This window comes from Candoia aspera, chromosome 1 (genome assembly GCF_035149785.1).
Source record: "Candoia aspera isolate rCanAsp1 chromosome 1, rCanAsp1.hap2, whole genome shotgun sequence".
NCBI classification, from domain to species: Eukaryota; Metazoa; Chordata; class Lepidosauria; order Squamata; family Boidae; genus Candoia; species Candoia aspera.
Genome location: NC_086153.1, coordinates 197799780 through 197818334, shown reverse-complemented (window position 1 = coordinate 197818334; position 18555 = coordinate 197799780). Strand labels below are relative to the sequence as shown.

The 18555-nt window shown below is 40.8% G+C and overlaps 1 protein-coding gene across 1 annotated transcript in view; it reads right to left on the bottom strand.

The window, feature by feature from the left end:
- KCNH7 (potassium voltage-gated channel subfamily H member 7) overlaps positions 1-14944 on the bottom strand; it is a 325788-nt gene extending 310844 nt beyond the window's left edge. The window contains exons 1-2 of the mRNA XM_063318289.1: positions 14421-14944; positions 10736-10966 (exon numbers count right to left, since the gene is read on the bottom strand). Of these exons, the coding sequence (XP_063174359.1) occupies positions 10736-10966; positions 14421-14496 (307 nt within the window). The 5' untranslated portion in view covers positions 14497-14944. The remainder of the gene's footprint in view (positions 1-10735; positions 10967-14420) is intronic.
- Positions 14945-18555: the final 3611 nt, after the last annotated feature.

Below are 18555 nucleotides of genomic sequence, written 5' to 3'. Positions count from 1 at the left end.
CTTACCTATGCCTCACTGGGTTGTTGTGAGGATAAAAGGCAGCCATGTATGCACCAAGATAGAGACCCAACAGATCGATGGGTAGGAAAGCGGACTGGTTTCTTTTCAAGCATAAACAATCCATTTGGGGATTGGTTCTGTCTTCCAAACTGAGCATCCTACTAGCTCTTGGAGTGTGTTCATTGAATTGCTGTGGCATTTTCAGTGTCTGGCCTTTACCCATGTTTTATTTATTTATTTATTTGATTTTTTTTAAAATCCCGCCTTTATTATTTTTATAAATAACTCAAGGTGGCAAACATACCTAACACTCCTCCCTCCTCCTATTTTCCCCACAACAACAGCCCTGTGAGGTGAGTTGGGCTGAGAGTAACTGGCCCAAGGTCACCCAGCCGGCTTTCAGGCCTGAGGCCGGACTAGAACTCTGGGTCTCCTGGTTTCTAGGACAGCACCTTATCCACTAGACCAAACTGGCATTCATATATATCATGGACAAAGCAGATGGCCCATGCTGGTGCAGTACAAGAAGTTTTCTTCAGCTTCCACAGAGCTGTTCTATGGTCTGACTTTTTAACCATTGCCTTTGTGCATCATAGAATATTGCAACATAGATGGAGGGAAGGAACAAGTACCATCAGACATGTTGTTGTTTGGGAACTAAATGTAAACTGTATTGTAAGCTGCTCGGATGAAGAATGGAGGAACAAACATAACTAATAACAAGAATGTGTTAACAATAACACATCTGAACTGGCAGGTGGGCCAACAGTAGCCAATTTTATCACCTCCAGAGCACGAGGTCTGGCCCTCAAACTTTCATACATTAAGATGTAAGGAACCTCGGTGTCAAATTTCAGCACTTGTTACAGATGTAAGAAAGAAAGTGTGAAATTTGCTGGGTGACATCACCAAGGTGGAATCTTAATAGCAACTATCTCCTGCAGTAAAGTTGGGAAGATATTATAGTAACTTCTCCCATTCTCTGATGAAAATATGAGAAGTAAAGTCACTCCACTGGCAATTAACCTCTGAAGAAAGTCAGCTTCATTGCAAATATAATGACCTCATAATACAGAGTATTGAGTTAACTGAAATCGTGTTAGCTCTAATCGTTCTGCAGCAAAGTCAGACAGCAGCATTAGAAATAGATGCAACATATTCCATCCACAGTTCCTTTCTTTATATATTACACATACATTCTGCATTTTGCATTTTCTCAGTAAGGAAACTGGTGGTGTCTTATCTGTGTAGGGTTCGCAGTGCTATTAGTAATCACTGTTGAAAAACAAAGCAGATATTTACAAGGGCAGAAAAGAACAATTTTCATGACATTTAAAAGCTTTTTAGTGAACTGGGAGATAAAGTGGGGGTGGGGAGTGGGGAGAAAAACAGAGGATTCAGGTCTATTCTTGGAATTCAAAATCAACATGCAAAAATGAAAGTGCTGGGCTCTGTCAAATGTCCCGTGATTGCGAGTTTCTTACAAGATATATTACTTTGCTCCTAGCGAAGGTGATTATCTCCCAGAGTAATACTAATTCACGGCACACTATCTCACAGTATGTCAGACAAAAAGAAAGCAGCCAGCTTTTTTTGATAAGGGTCAAGGCAAGATGGCAATATACATCTGATGTAGTGAGAGGGGCTACTGTATGCGAGGTGCAGAAAACTCTAACCCTTTGCTGCCATCTAACAGTTGTCTGAATATTTACAGCCAGATATCGTAACTCTAACACTGACTCCCCCCAGGAGCCATGAAGCAGTTGCAAACAAAACTTCGGCAATGTCTTAGGATAAAATGTCTTATGGAATTCCAGATACAAAGCAGGGGTAATGGTGATAGAAGCCAAATCCAGAATTCTGAAGCATTTCTTTAGGACAATCCATTGGGTAAGACTTGGAGACATTTTAGACCAGAAAACCAAATTTGCTTTGTGTCCTACCAATCTCATTCTGTAAACCACCCAAATTAGGGAAAATCAGATTTTGATGGGTTTGTTTTTGTTTTTTTAAAGGGACCCCTCCAACCTCAAAATGGCCTGAAGTATCACCCCTGCCCACTGTAGTAGGTTCTGCAGAATGCATGTGAAAGGCAGGGATCTGAATGCAGGCTGTAGGCCACTCACCTATGCTCTGCACAGACACAGGACTTAGGTGCAGTTACACATTTTTGGTGGGTATTCAGTCTCTATGCTCAGCAAATTATAGTTTTAACCTTCCAAGTCCTGAGGAACTAAGATCGAAAAATGTTCTATGTTTGCTGGGAAAACTTTTCCCAGTATTTGTTTATTTCCCTGGTAGGAAATATTTTCACTTCTAGTTGATGTCTACTTATAAAGGTTACACTTTGCTATGTGATTACCATAGTCCAAGCGAGAACAGAAGTACAAGCTAGATGAGGAAACCTTCTAGATCTTGCTGAACTGTAACTCCCAATATCCTCCAACATTGGCCATGCTGACTGGAGGAGCTATAGCTAGGAGCTATAGTTCAGCAACTACACCTCACATAGAGGAAAATACTTGTTCCACATTTCAGCTTAGAAGAGACAAGTCACAGAACACTCATTTAGAGTCGTCTGAATTGTTGACTGGATAGTTCCACATGGAACTAACTATCCAACTATCCACTAACTACAGATGCTAACAGTAAAGTCAATGACTTCTCCCTCCATTTTGAAATGCATAGGAAAAATATGCTATGGGTTATCTGCTGTTCATTTTGAGGCAGCTGTACCAACAAAGAAACCTCCAATTGTATCTTCTTATGAGAACTGAAGTCATAAGGAGGTATAAGTCCAGGTGTAATGGTATGACTATATTCAAGTTAACAGATGCATTGTTTGAAAGAACCAGAGTTTTCAGGTAACATTCCAAGGATCCTCATACTGAAGCCCTGCAGTAGGGTTAACTGAGCTACTAACAAAAGGTGTGCTTAAAAAGATTGTGTGTGTCTGTGTGTGTGTGTACATGTGTGAATTGCAGCATAATTTTTAATGAGATAGCAGACAATAGCAGTTGATAACTTTCACCCTGATGACTCATACTTTGTCATTACTTCAGTGGGTTTTGAGATGGAGATTTGTTACAGACTGTTAACTTCCGCAAAGAGCTTGACTGATACAACCTGCACCAAATACTAAAAACAAAATAAATGTGACAGGCAGGAATGAAAACACCGGGTTCCACCTGTAATTGGTTAAGGTTGCTATATCACGAGAGAGGAATTCTTGTAATTATAATTGTTAAACAACATTTTGAGGGCATTGTGAGGAATTCTGGTTTCCATTACAGGACACCTTTTAAAATATCTTAGCACTGTGGTGAACAACCTTTTAGTGACCAAGACCTCACTAATATTTGGGGAACTGAAAACCATGCAGTGGGTGGTCCCACAGCCTTTGTAGGGAGGGCTGGGCTTGAGGAACTTTCTTCCTTCCTTTAATCATGATAGGCTTACAGTTAAGGGTAGCACTCCAGTTTTCATGAGTTTCCCATCCCAAATGGAAAGATATTAGGCCACCATTTTCAGTAATCCCAGAAGAAGGGGCCCTGAGAGCTTCAAAAAGGAACTCGGGGATCATATGCCAGCCAGAGTCCTGTGTTTTGATGGCCTGAAGTTTTGCTTTAGAACATTTGTATGACTGTTTTATAACAACTGTGGCACTCACCTTTGATTTTGCTTTTTCCCACCCATGACCATGTTATACCTACAGCATGGGCTGGTGGATTTCAGAATTCCAGCAAAAAACAAAGCAGAACCTAAAGTCTACCCAAACCTATAATACACACGTCAGGAGTACAGGAATACTGCAAGAAAAGGGAGCCAAATTTGTCCTTGGGACATGCCCATGTTCTCTGTAGGAAGCCAAGTGTGTGCAGTGCCCAGAAACACTGACTGTTTTCAGATCATGAACCAATAAAAAATTGGTGAACCTGTCAGTCTCCATTTTAGATCAGAAATACTCAAATCACATTATCAGGCTATGCTCTATGAAAAATTCAGTCTCGTGTCCTACTGTATGGCAGTGATGCTGTAGGCATCCAAAGCTAGTTTTTCAACTTCATAGCAGCAGATAACTTTAAAAAGTAAAAACTTAAAAACCAGCATCCTCGAGCAGCAAATTTTGGGTGCTGTGAAAGGACTGGGCTTTTTTATTGCAAACTGTCAATATACCTTTTAAATGGCAAATTGTTTGAGAGACTTTGGTAGTTAGCAGCCTATTAAATCCAAGAAAAGAAGCAAGCAAACAAACAGGTTGCAAAAATCTAGATGCCCCTAAAGGCAAAGGTAAAGGTTTCCCTTGACATGAAGTCCAGTCGTGTCCGACTCTAGGGGGCGGTGCTCATCTCCGTTTCAAAGCCGAAGAGCCGGCGTTTGTCTGTAGACACTTCCGCGGTCATGTGGCTGGCATGACTGCACGGAACGCCCTTACCTGCCCGCCAAATACCGGTACCTATTAATCTACTCACATTTGCATGTTTTCGAACTGCTAGATTGGCAGGAGCTGGGACTAGCAACGGGAGTTCACCCCGTCATGAGGATTCGAACCGCCGACCTTCCGATCGGCAAGCTCAGCAGCTCAGCGGTTTAACCCGCAGCGCCACCGCGTCCCTATAGATGCCCCTAGAAGACAGTAAAAACATTTTTAACTTGTTGCCATCTAGTGGCCATCCAGATTTTTACAGCACCAATTTTAAAAAGATATAGAGCAACAAGTTGTTGGTTATTTGATCACCGTTGCTATGGTTGGAGAAAGGAAGAAAACTATCAGTATGACTTTCTGTCTCAAGTGCCAACATGACTTAGCTGGATTTACAAATGTTTCACCTTGATTTTAGGAGGCTTTTCCACTTCAGGCAATAGAATACCTTGGACTACCCCTACTGAAATTCATCATGTGGAGTCAAAGGTGCCAAGTAGACCAGACAGGAAACACAACCAGATTAAGTAATTCTACTTTATTGTAAGGCTACATTGACAGAATCTTGCAAGTCTGAAAGTACAAATCTCCCGCCATCTCCTTTACAGCCTAAGAAGTTAGGGAGGGTCCCTTATGAGCCTCTTTCTCTGCCCATTATGCAGCTGTGGGCTAGGCCCTCTGTTATCTGACCATTCCCTATGCGGCCATTACACCTACAGATGATTATTTAGCCATCTGCTTGTTCATCTAGCCTAGCACCGCTTGGTGACACATATTTTCCAAGGGTGAATTTCTTGGATCTTCAGATAGAGATGTAAGAAACTTCTATGTGAAACCCTGGACAGCTGGTTACAGTCTGAGCAGATAATATCAAGCAAGATAGACCAACAGTTTGATTCAGTAAGATTCACTAACTTCTTCAGTCTTTATTTACTGTTTTCATCACAAAGTCTTAAGTTGTCATGTCTAATATCCATTGATAAAACCTTATTAATGACTTACCTCACAGGGTGATAGCAAGGCTGTATCAGACAAATGTTTCACTGCAGGTTGTGGAAATGGTAATAACAAAAGCTACGTATTGTTTAACTGAGTGCATAAATTAATTTATCTGCCCTTAAAACTATGGGTTGGAAAATCTGTTTATTTATCAGTTCAACTCCAGCATGTTCACAAATCAGTCATAAGTAATACTATTTCTCTTTGGAATAACAAAAAGAACTCTCTGGAGTCATGATTTCCAGCTGTCATTTTATCTGTGACCACCTCCTGCCCTTGCACTTCTCTGCCCATTTCTCCAGTGACACGGCAGCATTATACAAGTTCACCCTCCTGTCAATAATCAGACTTCACAGGACATAGTTGTTCTTAGGTGCTTCCTAGTTTGATAGCCTTGCTGTATACCTATTACACAAAAAGGATCAACAGAGTGCAATATCCCTCAATTGAATATGCCATCCCATCCTCAGTCCTTCTGCAATTATAGCTTTTATGTCAAAGCTTTACAGCTTTATCACCTCAAGCAATATTTTACAGCTGTCAAGAGTGATTTATGCAATAATGATTTAAATGTCAAAATGAAGTCTGCAGAGGAAGTGCTGTCAGATATTTCCATGGCAAATAACTTTATTAAAACAAAAATATTGATGTGCTACACAAATACTATTTTACCTCCAAAGATACCTAATCAGATCAGTTTTAAAAAATAAAAAGATCGTGTAAAGGATGCTATGAAGCTTATGTGAAGGAATACCATGTGTTCTGTTACTCAGAATTTAAATACAGGTAGTCCTCGCTTAACAACCATTCATTTAACGATGGCCTGAAGTTCTGATGGCCTCAGAAAACGTGCTTTACAACCTGTACTCACACTTATAAACATTGAAAATCATCACACCGCCCCTGTGGTCATGTGATCGTAATTCAGGCTCTTGGCAGCCAGCTCACATTTATGACTAGTTGCAGCATCCTGCGGTCACGTGATCACAATTCGCGATCTTTTCCTGGCAAAAAAGATGTTTTATTGTGAACTGCCCAGGGTCCCCCAAGTGGGGGAGGTGGGCGGTAATAAAAATATGATTGATTGATAAATAAATAAATAAATAAATAAAAGCCCACTGGAGAAGCTGGATTCACTTAATGACTGTGGTGATTCACTTAACAACCATCATAACAATGGTCATAAAATTGGGCCTGGTCACATGGTGACTCACTTAATGACTGCACCACTTAACAACCAATTTTCCAGTCCCTATTGTGGTTGTTAGGTGAGAACTATCTGTACTTGCTGGTTTAGCAACTTTGGAGACCATTTTATTTTGATGCAATTCGATATAAGATTCACATATACTTCTATATTTCAACCCTCCCTCTCTAGTTTGAATAGGATAGTCTCCAAGTCAGAAAGAATGTAGGATTATCTCCAAGTAGATCTCCAAATGTTGTTAAACTCCAGCTTCCAACTTCCCTAACCAATATGGCCAATGACAAGGGACTGAGGGAACCGCACTACTTCATTTCTGCTACATTTAATGCAAAGGAACTTGTTTCTCACTAGACATAAGCAGATGTTACGTATCAGTTACTATCCTAAGAACAGAGAAATAAAAGATTACATAATATCTCCTTTTCAGGGTCAAATAAACTGACATGCATTTGCTTTAACCCAATGAGCTCATAATCAGTTGCAAGGAATGGTTTGTGCATGTACCTATGTAATCATAAAAGGGTGATTACAACCTTTGAAGGTCCTGCACACAATTTCTAATACATTTTAAAGGTCAATAAACAGATCCTGTAAAGCCCAAGACTTTTTTTAAAATTTCCACATCAGTATTTCTTTTAACCACTTCCATACCAGACGCTCATACCTGCTTTGAGTTCCCCATGTCCTTATTCCATGAGTAGTTTGTATATGAGGAACTTGCTTATCCAGCATACTCCACTCAACCCACCATTAATGCAACAGGTTTGCCACCTTCAGTTTTCATAAGTTTCCCATTAACTGTCAATCTGTGGGTCTTGTCATTTCCATGGTTAGTGGCTGAAGTTAAACAACAGCCTGGATTCACATAACACATGGACCCACGAAAGCCTAACCCAGGCTGAAGCTATCCAAGTTTTATATTCCATTTAGACGTAGCCAGTCTGACACAGTATACAAAAAACTAGGATTCTTTAGACACACTAAAAAGACAAATTCATGTTGCACAATAAAAACATCCAAGAATTCATTGGTTTGCTTTCCCCATTCAGTCATAAAGCTTTCTAAATAATTTTGTGCCAATCATAAAAATAGTATCTGCACTAGAGGCCTATTTGGTTTTACCAGAGTTACTAGGCTGCAAAAAACCAGATGACTACTAGAAGGCAGCAAAATGTTACGGTTTTCTGAATCTCTTCACCATAATCTAGTGGCTGTCTGGTCTTTTATATAAGTTTAAAAGCTGGAATGTCAGGGCCAGCCCAAGAACGACGACGAGTCAGTGTACTCCAAACTCCAGTTCTTTATTTGCTCTCATCGTACAGAAAGAATCTTGCCAAACTAAAGCTACCCTAATGAACCTAAGGGGAAATAACCAGGGAGACTCTAGGGCAGGGCCACTCTGAATTTCTTTACTTTCCCACCAACGCTGTCTGGACTGTGAGTCCTCTTATCTTCTTGGAATGCGCTCCCTCTTTCCTGAGAATCAGCAGCAGCGCCGAAATCCACCACATGGAGTTTCTTCAGGAGATACTGAGAACTGCAATATGGTGACAGTGCTAGGAATCTTTGTGAGATACCTACATTGTCTATTACTGAAAGAACTATTATTATACTAATCTAAAGCTGAAGTCCTAGAGATTAGATCCCATTGAATAGATGAACTATTTCTGAATACAATGGAACACATAAAATGGTGGTGATTCTCTATTGCTCAGATGGGGCCAACATCTTAATCTACAGTATGTTCTATCAGGAAGACAGTGGTGTCTTCAGGGAGGAATCAAAGCCAGCAAGATGATAGTTGCAGCACCTCGATGCTGGGCCTACCCCTTTTGTACACACATGTGAGATTGATGCATGTACAAAAGAGGTGGGGCTTGCATTATGATGCTGCTTCCACTGTCTAGCTCATTTTGACCTGTCCCATCTGCAGAAGCTGCAGCAGGAAGGGTACTGAGAAAATAATTACTAGCTACCATAAGGACCCTAAAAGAAGGGCACTACAGAAGTTTGACAGAATTGAGAACATAAATATCCTGATATTTATATTGGTATTCACAACCAGGTTTGCATCAATAGACATACTTTCTTCTGACTTGGAGAAATTTTTCAAGGAAATATATCATCTGTTTATTCAAGCTTTTCAAAATTTTTGTTTGTTTTGTTTTCAGGAATTACATTTATCAGCAAAAGGAATCCTTCACCAATGCCAGTCCACCAATGTCACCATAAGCATTGAAGAGTCACAGGAGTCACAGCTTCTTTAAAGTGCAATTGTCACTTTATGGTCCCTTTCTATTGTAACAATTCTCAAATGAATGTAAACAGCACACTGGTGGGTCTCCAAAGCTTAATTAAAGCTCAAGATCTGAATATATCACACTGCTTTGCATTTGTCCTTCAAATAGATATACAGTGCAAACAAAAATAGAGAATAACATAATTATGTATGACTCCAGCTGAATGATCATAAAATAAAATAAACGAAGCCTTCAGAAATAATGAGTATTGTCATTCCCTTATCTGGATGCATTTTGACAAATGAATGTGCATCTTAAGTTTATAACCAAATGCATATTATATGATTCCTACTAAAAGCAATGATTCATTGTGCAAATTTTAATCAGTTAAAGCTTTAAAAATATCTGACCTACCTGTCTGAAACAAGTAGATTTTTTAAAAACCTCCCCAAAATTATTACTCAGTGTTTGAAACAATATACTCAGATTATTGTTTAAACATAAGCATACTGTATAGCAGTAAGCATCTTATTCAATCAAATCAAATGCACCATTATTTTAAACATATGGCCACATAGTTTTTTTATTCCATGATGTTAAGCAGCAATTAATATAGATCAACACAGTCCACAGTGTAAGTATTTGTCAGTCCTTAATGCAGTTGAGATTTACATATGTATGCAAGGGATAAAAGTTCCTGAAGAATAACAGTTCATATATAATGTGGTTGGATTTTTATTATCAGTCCAGTATTTAAATTCTGATTCAGTAATTGGGCACATTCGGGCACATTCTTAACTGTGCTCAGATTCTCCAAAGACCTGTGCAATGCTTTGGATTTTATTCCAAAAAGATACTTTAGACCATACAGGGGTATGAACATAGCACCTATCTCAAACTCTTCAAATTACTTCTTTTTCTGGGAACAGTGGGAGAGGGTAGTCTGCCACCTGCTCCAAAGCACATTTTTGAAATAAAATCCAAAGCACTAAACAGCCCAAATTTTAAGAATGTTCACTGGTAAATTTATAATGAGAAAGTGTGAAATCTCTCCTTACACATGCATATATCCATTAACATATTATTTGTAAGTACATATAATGCTGTATTTCAACACTGATTTGGAACAGTTCACTCACAGTCCTAACTGTGAGAGAGAATGTAGAAAATGGAGAGAAGGTTGACAAATTCTATGAATGAATTCAATGAGAAATAATAAAAATATAAGGAGGAATTAGACATCACTGGAAATAGTAAAATGTGCATATTCAGCATGTGTTCTTACATATAGTACTTGATTTTTAAACTTGAAGAACAATCACAATCACAGACATACAACTGAATTTTCCCAGAACTGGAATCCATCCTTCCTTCCTTCCTTCCTTCCTTCCTTCCTTCCTTCCTTCCTTCCTTCCTTCCTTCCTTCCTTCCTTCCTCCCTCCCTCCCTCCCTTCCTTCCTTCCTTCCTTTTACTAAATTGAAAACTTAAGCCACAAGCATGGTCTCTTTGGAACATCCCACATGAAGAGAGTAATTCACATCACTTTAACAATATGCAAACGGAAACCTGCTTATACACCAATCCAGAACTGTTTCTAAATGAAAGTAAACTGGATTGCTGGTGTGGAAGCTGCTGTTCCTCTACTATGTGACTAGGATAACAGTCCCTTGTGTCCTATCCCAATTTCCTAGAATGAGCAGGTTAGCATTTTTTTAATACATCAATAAAAGATGTGTTCAAGATGTCCAGGAAAGAAGCACCATACATTTCTTATACATTTGAAGGCAATGAGCATCTTAACCATCATTAGAAGCTGGCTTTCAAAACTTGTTTTGAAACAAATGCAAAAATTGAGACTACTTTACCATCTTTATGATAATAGGTAACATCCACTTTCCTCTCCTCTGATCCAAGCAATGCCTGGGCAATTTGGGCAATGTGGTGCCTTTTGGTTTCTGGTCCATGAAGAAAGTCACAGGTGCAGGGTTTTTGCATGACATCTGGTCGGGAGAACCCCGTCATCTCACAGAAGCCATCATTGCAGTAGATGATAGCACAATTCTGCACTCTGGCATTAGCAATGATGAATTTTTTATCTGCAATAAAACAGCAATGCATTTTTAAAGAATCTTATATGTCGAAAGTCTCAGGTCAGTGTAAAGAAGAGTTGTTTCTGCATCTAATTTCTACTATGGTGAGTTTCAGTAGAGGTTTGATGCCACCCTGGTATACCAAAGCTCTTTAAAAACAATTCAGTGGAGTGTAGAAGAATTAAAACTCAAAATCAGCTGACTCTCTGGGAGAGGGAAATCCATTCTAGGAAGCTGCTTTGCAAAGCTTAGTTTGGGTGAAAAGCTTAATACTGGCTTACTGTTGTTCTATTGAAAAGGCTTTTCCTTTCTGCTGAGACTGCTTGTCCAAGCTCATGAAAGAGGTCTCATTTCTGAGGTCCTGAGCTCTAATGAAAGCTTTGTAATAGGCTTTTTGATTGGAAAAAAAAACAGGAAAGTTAAGATAATATCACTGGTCTTGCAAATAATTCTGCAAACATTTCTAATAGATAAAAACTAGCTTTCCCACCATCACCGTAGACATTCATTTTGCTACCTATTTGCAGAAGACCTACTAGAATGAAGAAGGCTACAGATACCCTATTTACAAAAGCTTCTCAAAAACAGGAGTCTGCTCATAAAAAGATCACTTATATTGGTAGGACTATTGGCCATCTAACCCAAGATCTCTCCAGGGCATATATAACTTGAGCCCCTCCAAACGACACTGCAGCATTATAATCCTTAATGTACAAAAGGGGAAAATGATGATACAGTACAGCAAAATCATACTGCCTTTATTTAACTGTGGTGAAATGAAATAAAAATGCCCTCTGAGCCCCACTTGCTTCTTTTTCATAGTAAAGGTAAAGGTTTCCCTTGACATTAAGTCCAGTCGTGTCCGACTCTAGGGGGCGGTGCTCATCTCCGTTTCAAAGCCGAAGAGCCGGCGTTTTTCGTAGACACTTCCGTGGTCATGTGGCTGGCATGACTACACGGAACGCTGTTACATGCCTGCCAAAGCGGTACCTATTAATCTACTCACATTTGCATGTTTTCGAATTGCTAGGTTGGCAGGAGCTGGGACTAGCAACGGGAGCTCACCCCGTCACGTGGATTCGAACCGCCGACCTTCCGATCGGCAAGCTCAGCAGCTCAGCAGTTTAACCCGCAGCGCCACCGCATCCCCATTCTTTTTCATACCCCTGCCTAATTTTTGGAATCCACCTCCTGGCACATATCTAGCCCTTGGCAAAAAATGTTGTACATTTATGTTCTAAGGTCTTTAGCATAGCTATTTCCTATCACCTACTATCTGGTCATTTTAACAGGAGATGCCACAGATGGAATAGAGACCTTTACATGCAATGTAGGTGTTTTGGATATGAAGCTTACTTGGCACAGGAGTGGGGACATGAGTATTTACCAACCCTTTTTGTATTTGGCCTACATAAGGTGCTAAACAGAGAGAAATCTGAGAACAGAGGTTAATCTAGGGCAAGGTACAGTAAGAAGGAAAACAAATTTGGGGGAGGGGGGCTACCTGAGGCACTCCAGCACTCTTCTGCAAGAGCAGGTTGATTTTAAGGTTCTTGACTGCCATGTCAAATGATGCTCTAAACACGATTGTGGGATTCTTGTTTTCACAAAATCTAAGTTAAAGAATTTAATTGTACAACACATCTAATCATGACTATATAAAGCAAGATTCTGGACTGATTTTCAGTTTCATGTGCAGAAGTATTCCAATAGAATTGCAGAACCATATGGTTTTAGATGACTGGAGGAGAGGGGGAGGGAGTAAATTATAGCCTCAATTATTAATTTACAACCTAAATATATTAATGTGCTGTAGAGAGCATTTTACTTGAAACACTCACCCAAGTATTGTCTCTACAGAAGCTGCACTGCCTGCTCATTTTTGCTGAGCTTGTTGTTTTCAATGACAGGCACAACCTTGAAGCCACATCTGTCATAACATTAAGGATCAAGGCACAAGATATTTGCCTCACTTCTCTTCCAAGCTTCTTCAGAGCTATCACATGGCAGAAGTGTACATGAGCTATCCAAAGGTTAAACATATTTACACTTGGAGACACAGTGGAAAGTCTGCAAGGCAGGGTGCATCTGTTTTATTTTATCTTGATTTTTCTCAACCCCATTCACATTCTTTGAAATATTTTTCATGCATTTCATCTTCCAGAGAAAAGTTCCTGATTACTGACAAGTTCTCTTTGCAGCAGCCATAACTTATGTCACTCAATGGCCTTGTGATGTACATCCTTATGGAGAGATAATTAAGTCCACTAACTTTAGTAGGTTCCTTCCATCCAGAAAAGTTGCAGGATCTGACTTTTACAGGGCTAGGAATCTGTTACATTGATAACGATAGCATCTATTTATATAGAATTGTTACCAATGGACCTATGTTCTTATTAGGCTATTTTCAACGTATCTAGAATTTATTATCTCATTGCATTGCATATGAAGATAATGCAATGGGGGTTTGGGGGTTAGACTAGGAGACCTCCAAGGTCCCTTCCAAACCTTATGATTCTATGATGCTTTTCTACTTTGTGGTTTTCAGGGAATTGGGCCGGATCAGGTGACAGTAACCAAAATACTAAATCTGTAATCCTGTGCACACTTATCTAAGAGTAAACCTTTGTGAATACAGAAACACTTATTTACAGAATTGCATTAGCATTACTTGCAACCTTAACCCTATTTTCAGAACAAACATTTTTGAAATGCTTAAAATGAAAGTTCATGCAAGCCACCATACTTGACACCGATTGTTAGACAACTTTCTGAAGGGTCCTGTACTAATCATTTATTTCAGTACAAACGATCAAGAGTCTTACAACAGTTTTAATTATGGCAGCTCACAAAAGTTTTTCCTATGGTAAAATTTTAAGTCTTCACAATCCCACAGGGCTCTTGATGCCTTGAGCAACCATCAAATCTGCCAGGCTAAAAAGATCTTACAGCTCACCCAGAAAAAAACAAATCCATCCTAGTCAGCAACCCTCCTGGGAATGCCTTTAGAAAGGGCCTGCAAGAAACTTTTTCACAAAGTAATGTCTAACAAGAATCTTCTGGCAACGAAAGGTCAAGGTTGCAGCTCAAAGCAGAAAACAGCACACAACTTTCTGGCGGCACTTCCAGGACTTTAGGCCATCCAAAGCCCCAGCCTAGCTCGGGAACATGCAGAAACGCATCTGCGCTTTGTCGTGCCCGTTTGCTCCGAGGAAGGAAAGAGAAGAATCTGCTAGCACCGACTCAAGGCAAGCGGCCCTAGGATGGGAAGGAAAGCTACCACGGCCGCCCTCTTGGACAAGGCTTGGCCACACAGGGATGCCGGCAGCAGCCCCTGCCAAGCCCGATCGCTTTAGGCTAAGCTTGCCCTCGGTCCCTTCCTTCCTCGACGCCACGAGCACCTGCACGCGGCGACAACCCTCCTCCGACCCAGGGAAACATTCCGAGGGCGTGAACTTACTTTGCCCTTCGAATTTCCGGATGATGGTCCCCAAAAAGGTGTTTTGTGGAGCCACGTGACCTCTGCGAACTGGCATGTTGCTCGGTCTCCACCTCCCTGGGCGCGATGCCTCCGCGGCTTGCTGGCTTGCGTTTGCTCCCGCTCGCTCGCTCGTCTTTCTCGCGGTCTCCTCCGGCTACCCGTTGCGAGATATCATTGCTCAGGGGCCGCCAGGCAGCTCGCTTCTGAGCCTAGCAGCACCGCCGCGCATAGGCAGCCTCCCGCCCTCCCGGAGCCTGCTCCATGCTCAGGTCCTGCATCGGGGCGAACCTGGCCCGCTCGCTTCTCCAGGCGGGAGAAACAGCGGCCCGAGGCGGTGGGAATCTGGCCGAGGAATCCGCCCAAGGTGAGGCGCGCCGTGCCTCTGCTTCTCCTCCCGCGAAACGCAAGACCTCGCCCAGTCCCCCCTTCCGGCGCGAGCGATGGCAGGGCGCCGAGGCGGGAAGGCTCAGGCGCTGCCGTGTGCTCTCGTAGCGAGAGGGAGTGACGTCCCTCCCGCGCGGTTACGGCGGCTCGGTTACTCGAGCGTGGCTTAGCAGCAGCCGGCCCGTAAATCTCTCCCGACGCCGGCGACAAGCAGCTCCGACAGCAGCGATGAGCTATGACCCTGCCACGCGCAGCCACATCCCGAGAACGCCGCCGCCGCCGCTACTGCGACGAGGCGAAGCAAAGCAGGAGGGGAGGAGCAAAAGTGGCAAGCTTACACAGGTCGCTTCGTCGGTGGAGCGCAGCCGAGGCCCAGGTCGCGCGGCTGCGAGCTTGGGCAAAGGGTGCGCGCCCTTTTTTTTCTGTCGCTTTCCCAGTGCTGAGGGAATGAGTCCAGAAAGAATTCAAGGCATCTGCCCAGTCCGGGCTAAAGGGGCGTGTCGCCCATGAAGAAAATAAAGAAAAGGCCGTCGAGCATCTCCAGATCGCCGGTCCCACATCTTCATAAATGGCTGGGCTCTCGGTTCTGGAGTTTCACCCTGAGGCTTAGCCTCAGAGTTGTGCAGAGAGAGGAAGCCAATGCCGTTGAATCGGTTCAGAGCGTTTCGTTTTTCCCAGCACCGAAGCAGCACAGCTATTCTTGAGGAGGAGGACCCGGAAATCCTTGGCCTGCTGAATCTGGAGACAGTCATTTCAAGGAGAATGAGAAACAGTGATGGAGAAAAACTTGATTTTGCCTGGCCTAAACCCTGGGCAAAAAGGTTTGCCCAGAAGTTTAAACTTGGGCCTCTTGTGTTCTGACCTCTCCCCACTAGGCAGCACTTTGGTGAATCCTGAAGTGTAGAAGACATATGGATGACATTATTGTAGATCGGTGTTTGTCAACCTCAGCAACTTTAAGATGTGTGGAGTTCAACTCCCAGAAATTTGAAAAATAAATAAAATAAATTGTTGAAGTCCACACATCTTAAAGTTGCTGAGGTCAAGAAACACTGTTGTAGATAGTGGCGAGGAAACCTCTGAAATTACAGAACTACAACTCCCAATATCCTTCAGTACAGCTTCTGCTGCATGAGGTGATTGGCAGCTGCAGTTCATTAACCTCTGGAGGACTAGAAGTTCCTAGTCGGTTCCTATTCCTTCTCTGCAAACCTGTCTACTGCTTTTGTTTGTTTGATGGTTTATACCTCAGGTTTAATATGAGTGGCCTCTCACGGTAAAAACAAACAAACAAACAAAAAACCCCAATAGCCCTAAATTAGAGTGCATCTTATGATTTCACTGTTCTTTGGTTCTTTGGCTTTCTTTGATCCTATTCCTCTTCTTCCTAAAAAGCATTATCCCTGTAGGAGAAAGCATTAGGTTAATCTCCCAATAGAGTGAGTGGAAAGTGGGTAGAAGGTAAGAGATTGTGGAAGCTGCTGAGAACAAAGTGCTACAGAAGTATGTGGAGTTAGTCTAAGAGGAAGTATAAAAAGGATGCTTGGTCCAGTGATTTATTTATTTATCTGTTGATTGATCCATCCATCCATCCATCCATTTGCATGCTGCTTCAATCACCAAAGTAATTCTAAGTAGTGATGAAGTGAAAAAGCTGTGATTGATAAGAAATGCATGTAAGAGAATAATTGCTGTAAACAACTGAGGATAAGAGAAAGATATTACATAATGTGCATAGAACTAAAAAGATAACTGCAAAATATGTTAAGAGAACAAGGAAAGATTAAGATTAAAAGAGAAAAAAGGTACAGTGATGTTGAGGGAAATTAAAAATTGCTTTGGAAGTGAGTAGAGAAGGCTAAACAAAGAGCCTTCTGATGAAATGGTATTAAAATAGAAATAATGAAATGATTTGTGGTGAAAGTGAAGTGAGGGAATGATCAAGGGAACATTTTAGAGATTTGTATAGGAATGATAGTGATGTGCTAAAGAGTAGAATTGAAATGAATGCTATAAATGTTATTGTCAAAGGGGGAAAAAGCATAAAATGAAGTCATAAATTTATTCCTCATATTGTTCATATTTAAAATGTTGAAAAACCAGAAGGCTGCAGTTGTAGATGTTACAATTAGAGAAAACTTGAAACATGGTTGTAATTTACATATGGAATGACGTGGCAAGTTGCATATTATGTAAATATTTCCTGTTTGTCTGATGATTGGATGAAGGCCTTTATTGTTCCCTTAAAGAAAGGCAAATGTAGCAACAGTGAATGCAAATGGAAAATGGGTAGAAGGTCAGAGATACAGGGGTTAGTGTGAGTGTGGGAAGTTGTTCGACAAAGTTCTGATTGGAAGAGTACGAGAGATGACAATGAGAAAAATTTAGGAAGTGCAGTGTGGCTTTATGCTGGGCAGGAGTTATGCGGGCCAGATTATTATTTATTTATTTGTCTATCTATCTATCAAATTTGTCACCGCCCATCTTCTCCCACTGGAGGAGAGCTTATTCTTCAGTAGCTCATTGATTGGGGCAGCCTACAAGCCTAAGCAACCAATCAGTCAATAAATAGAGAAATGTATGTATGTGAGAAAGTATATTGTAATTTGTTGATTTATAAAAAATACACAGTAATGTGAATAGTCTGAATTAAGGAATTTTTCAAGTAAATTTGGAGTTGAAAAATGGTTGCTGAATGTGAAAATACAATAGACATAAATCATGTGTAAGGATAAATAGAATTCTTAGTGAATGGTTCAACATTGTACAAGGAGTAAGACAAAATATAATGCCTGTTGTGACATTAGAGGTTTGTTGGTTGGGGATGTAAATGTGTGTGTACTTTTATTTAGAGACAATGCTGCTTTTTTGGATTAGAACCTAAATAATTTGCAGAGAATGTTAGATGCATACAGTAGTTTGATGCAACAATGTCTATAGATCTGACAATAAATGTATCACAGAATGGCTGTTTATAAGAGTTTGTTTCTACCCCATAGCCAACTTTGGTTGATTTTGAAAAAAGCTAAGTACTTTTTTATCAGGCAAGAGTGGAGGAGGAACTGTCTTCTTCCTTTTTTGCCTCCTTTTTCTATTTTGTGCTTTGCTTATTGTTTTGCGTAGTAAAGAGTTCTGGAGAACTCAAAGGCTTGCACACTGATTTCTTGAGGTGGCCCTAATCTGGATTTTGGCTTCGTCTAGCTTTGTTTTTCATTTAAAAAATTCTTGGAGAAGCATGATTGTTCTATAGTCATGTTTTTGAGAGGTAAGGGATCACTAGTCCCAGAAATATAGCAGTTACAAGACTACTAAGAGGCTAGCCAGGCAGATATGCATTATCCAGCAGAATATTTTTGCAACTAATCCAATGGCATCTTAGTTTGTTGGAAGATTTCAACTAAGACGATTCAGTACATTTGATACCTCTAAACTCTTACTGATTTCCTCCTCCTCAATTGAAAAGTAATAAAGTCACTTATGAGATGTCCAATTGGACCAATATGCACGGTAGTAGTTTCTTGAAGCTGTTTCCGTGCCTCTTTATTATTGTCAGCTAACAGCAGATAATTTAAGAAGTGACTTCTAGTTCTACTCTGTATCTTTTACTCAATTCAAATTGTGAGTTTTATTTTCATTAGGATTATCAAGAATTGATGTCAAAATGTATTTATGACCCTCTTCTATGCAGATATAAAGTAAGTTATGGCAACGTGTTTTTTTTTATCATTGT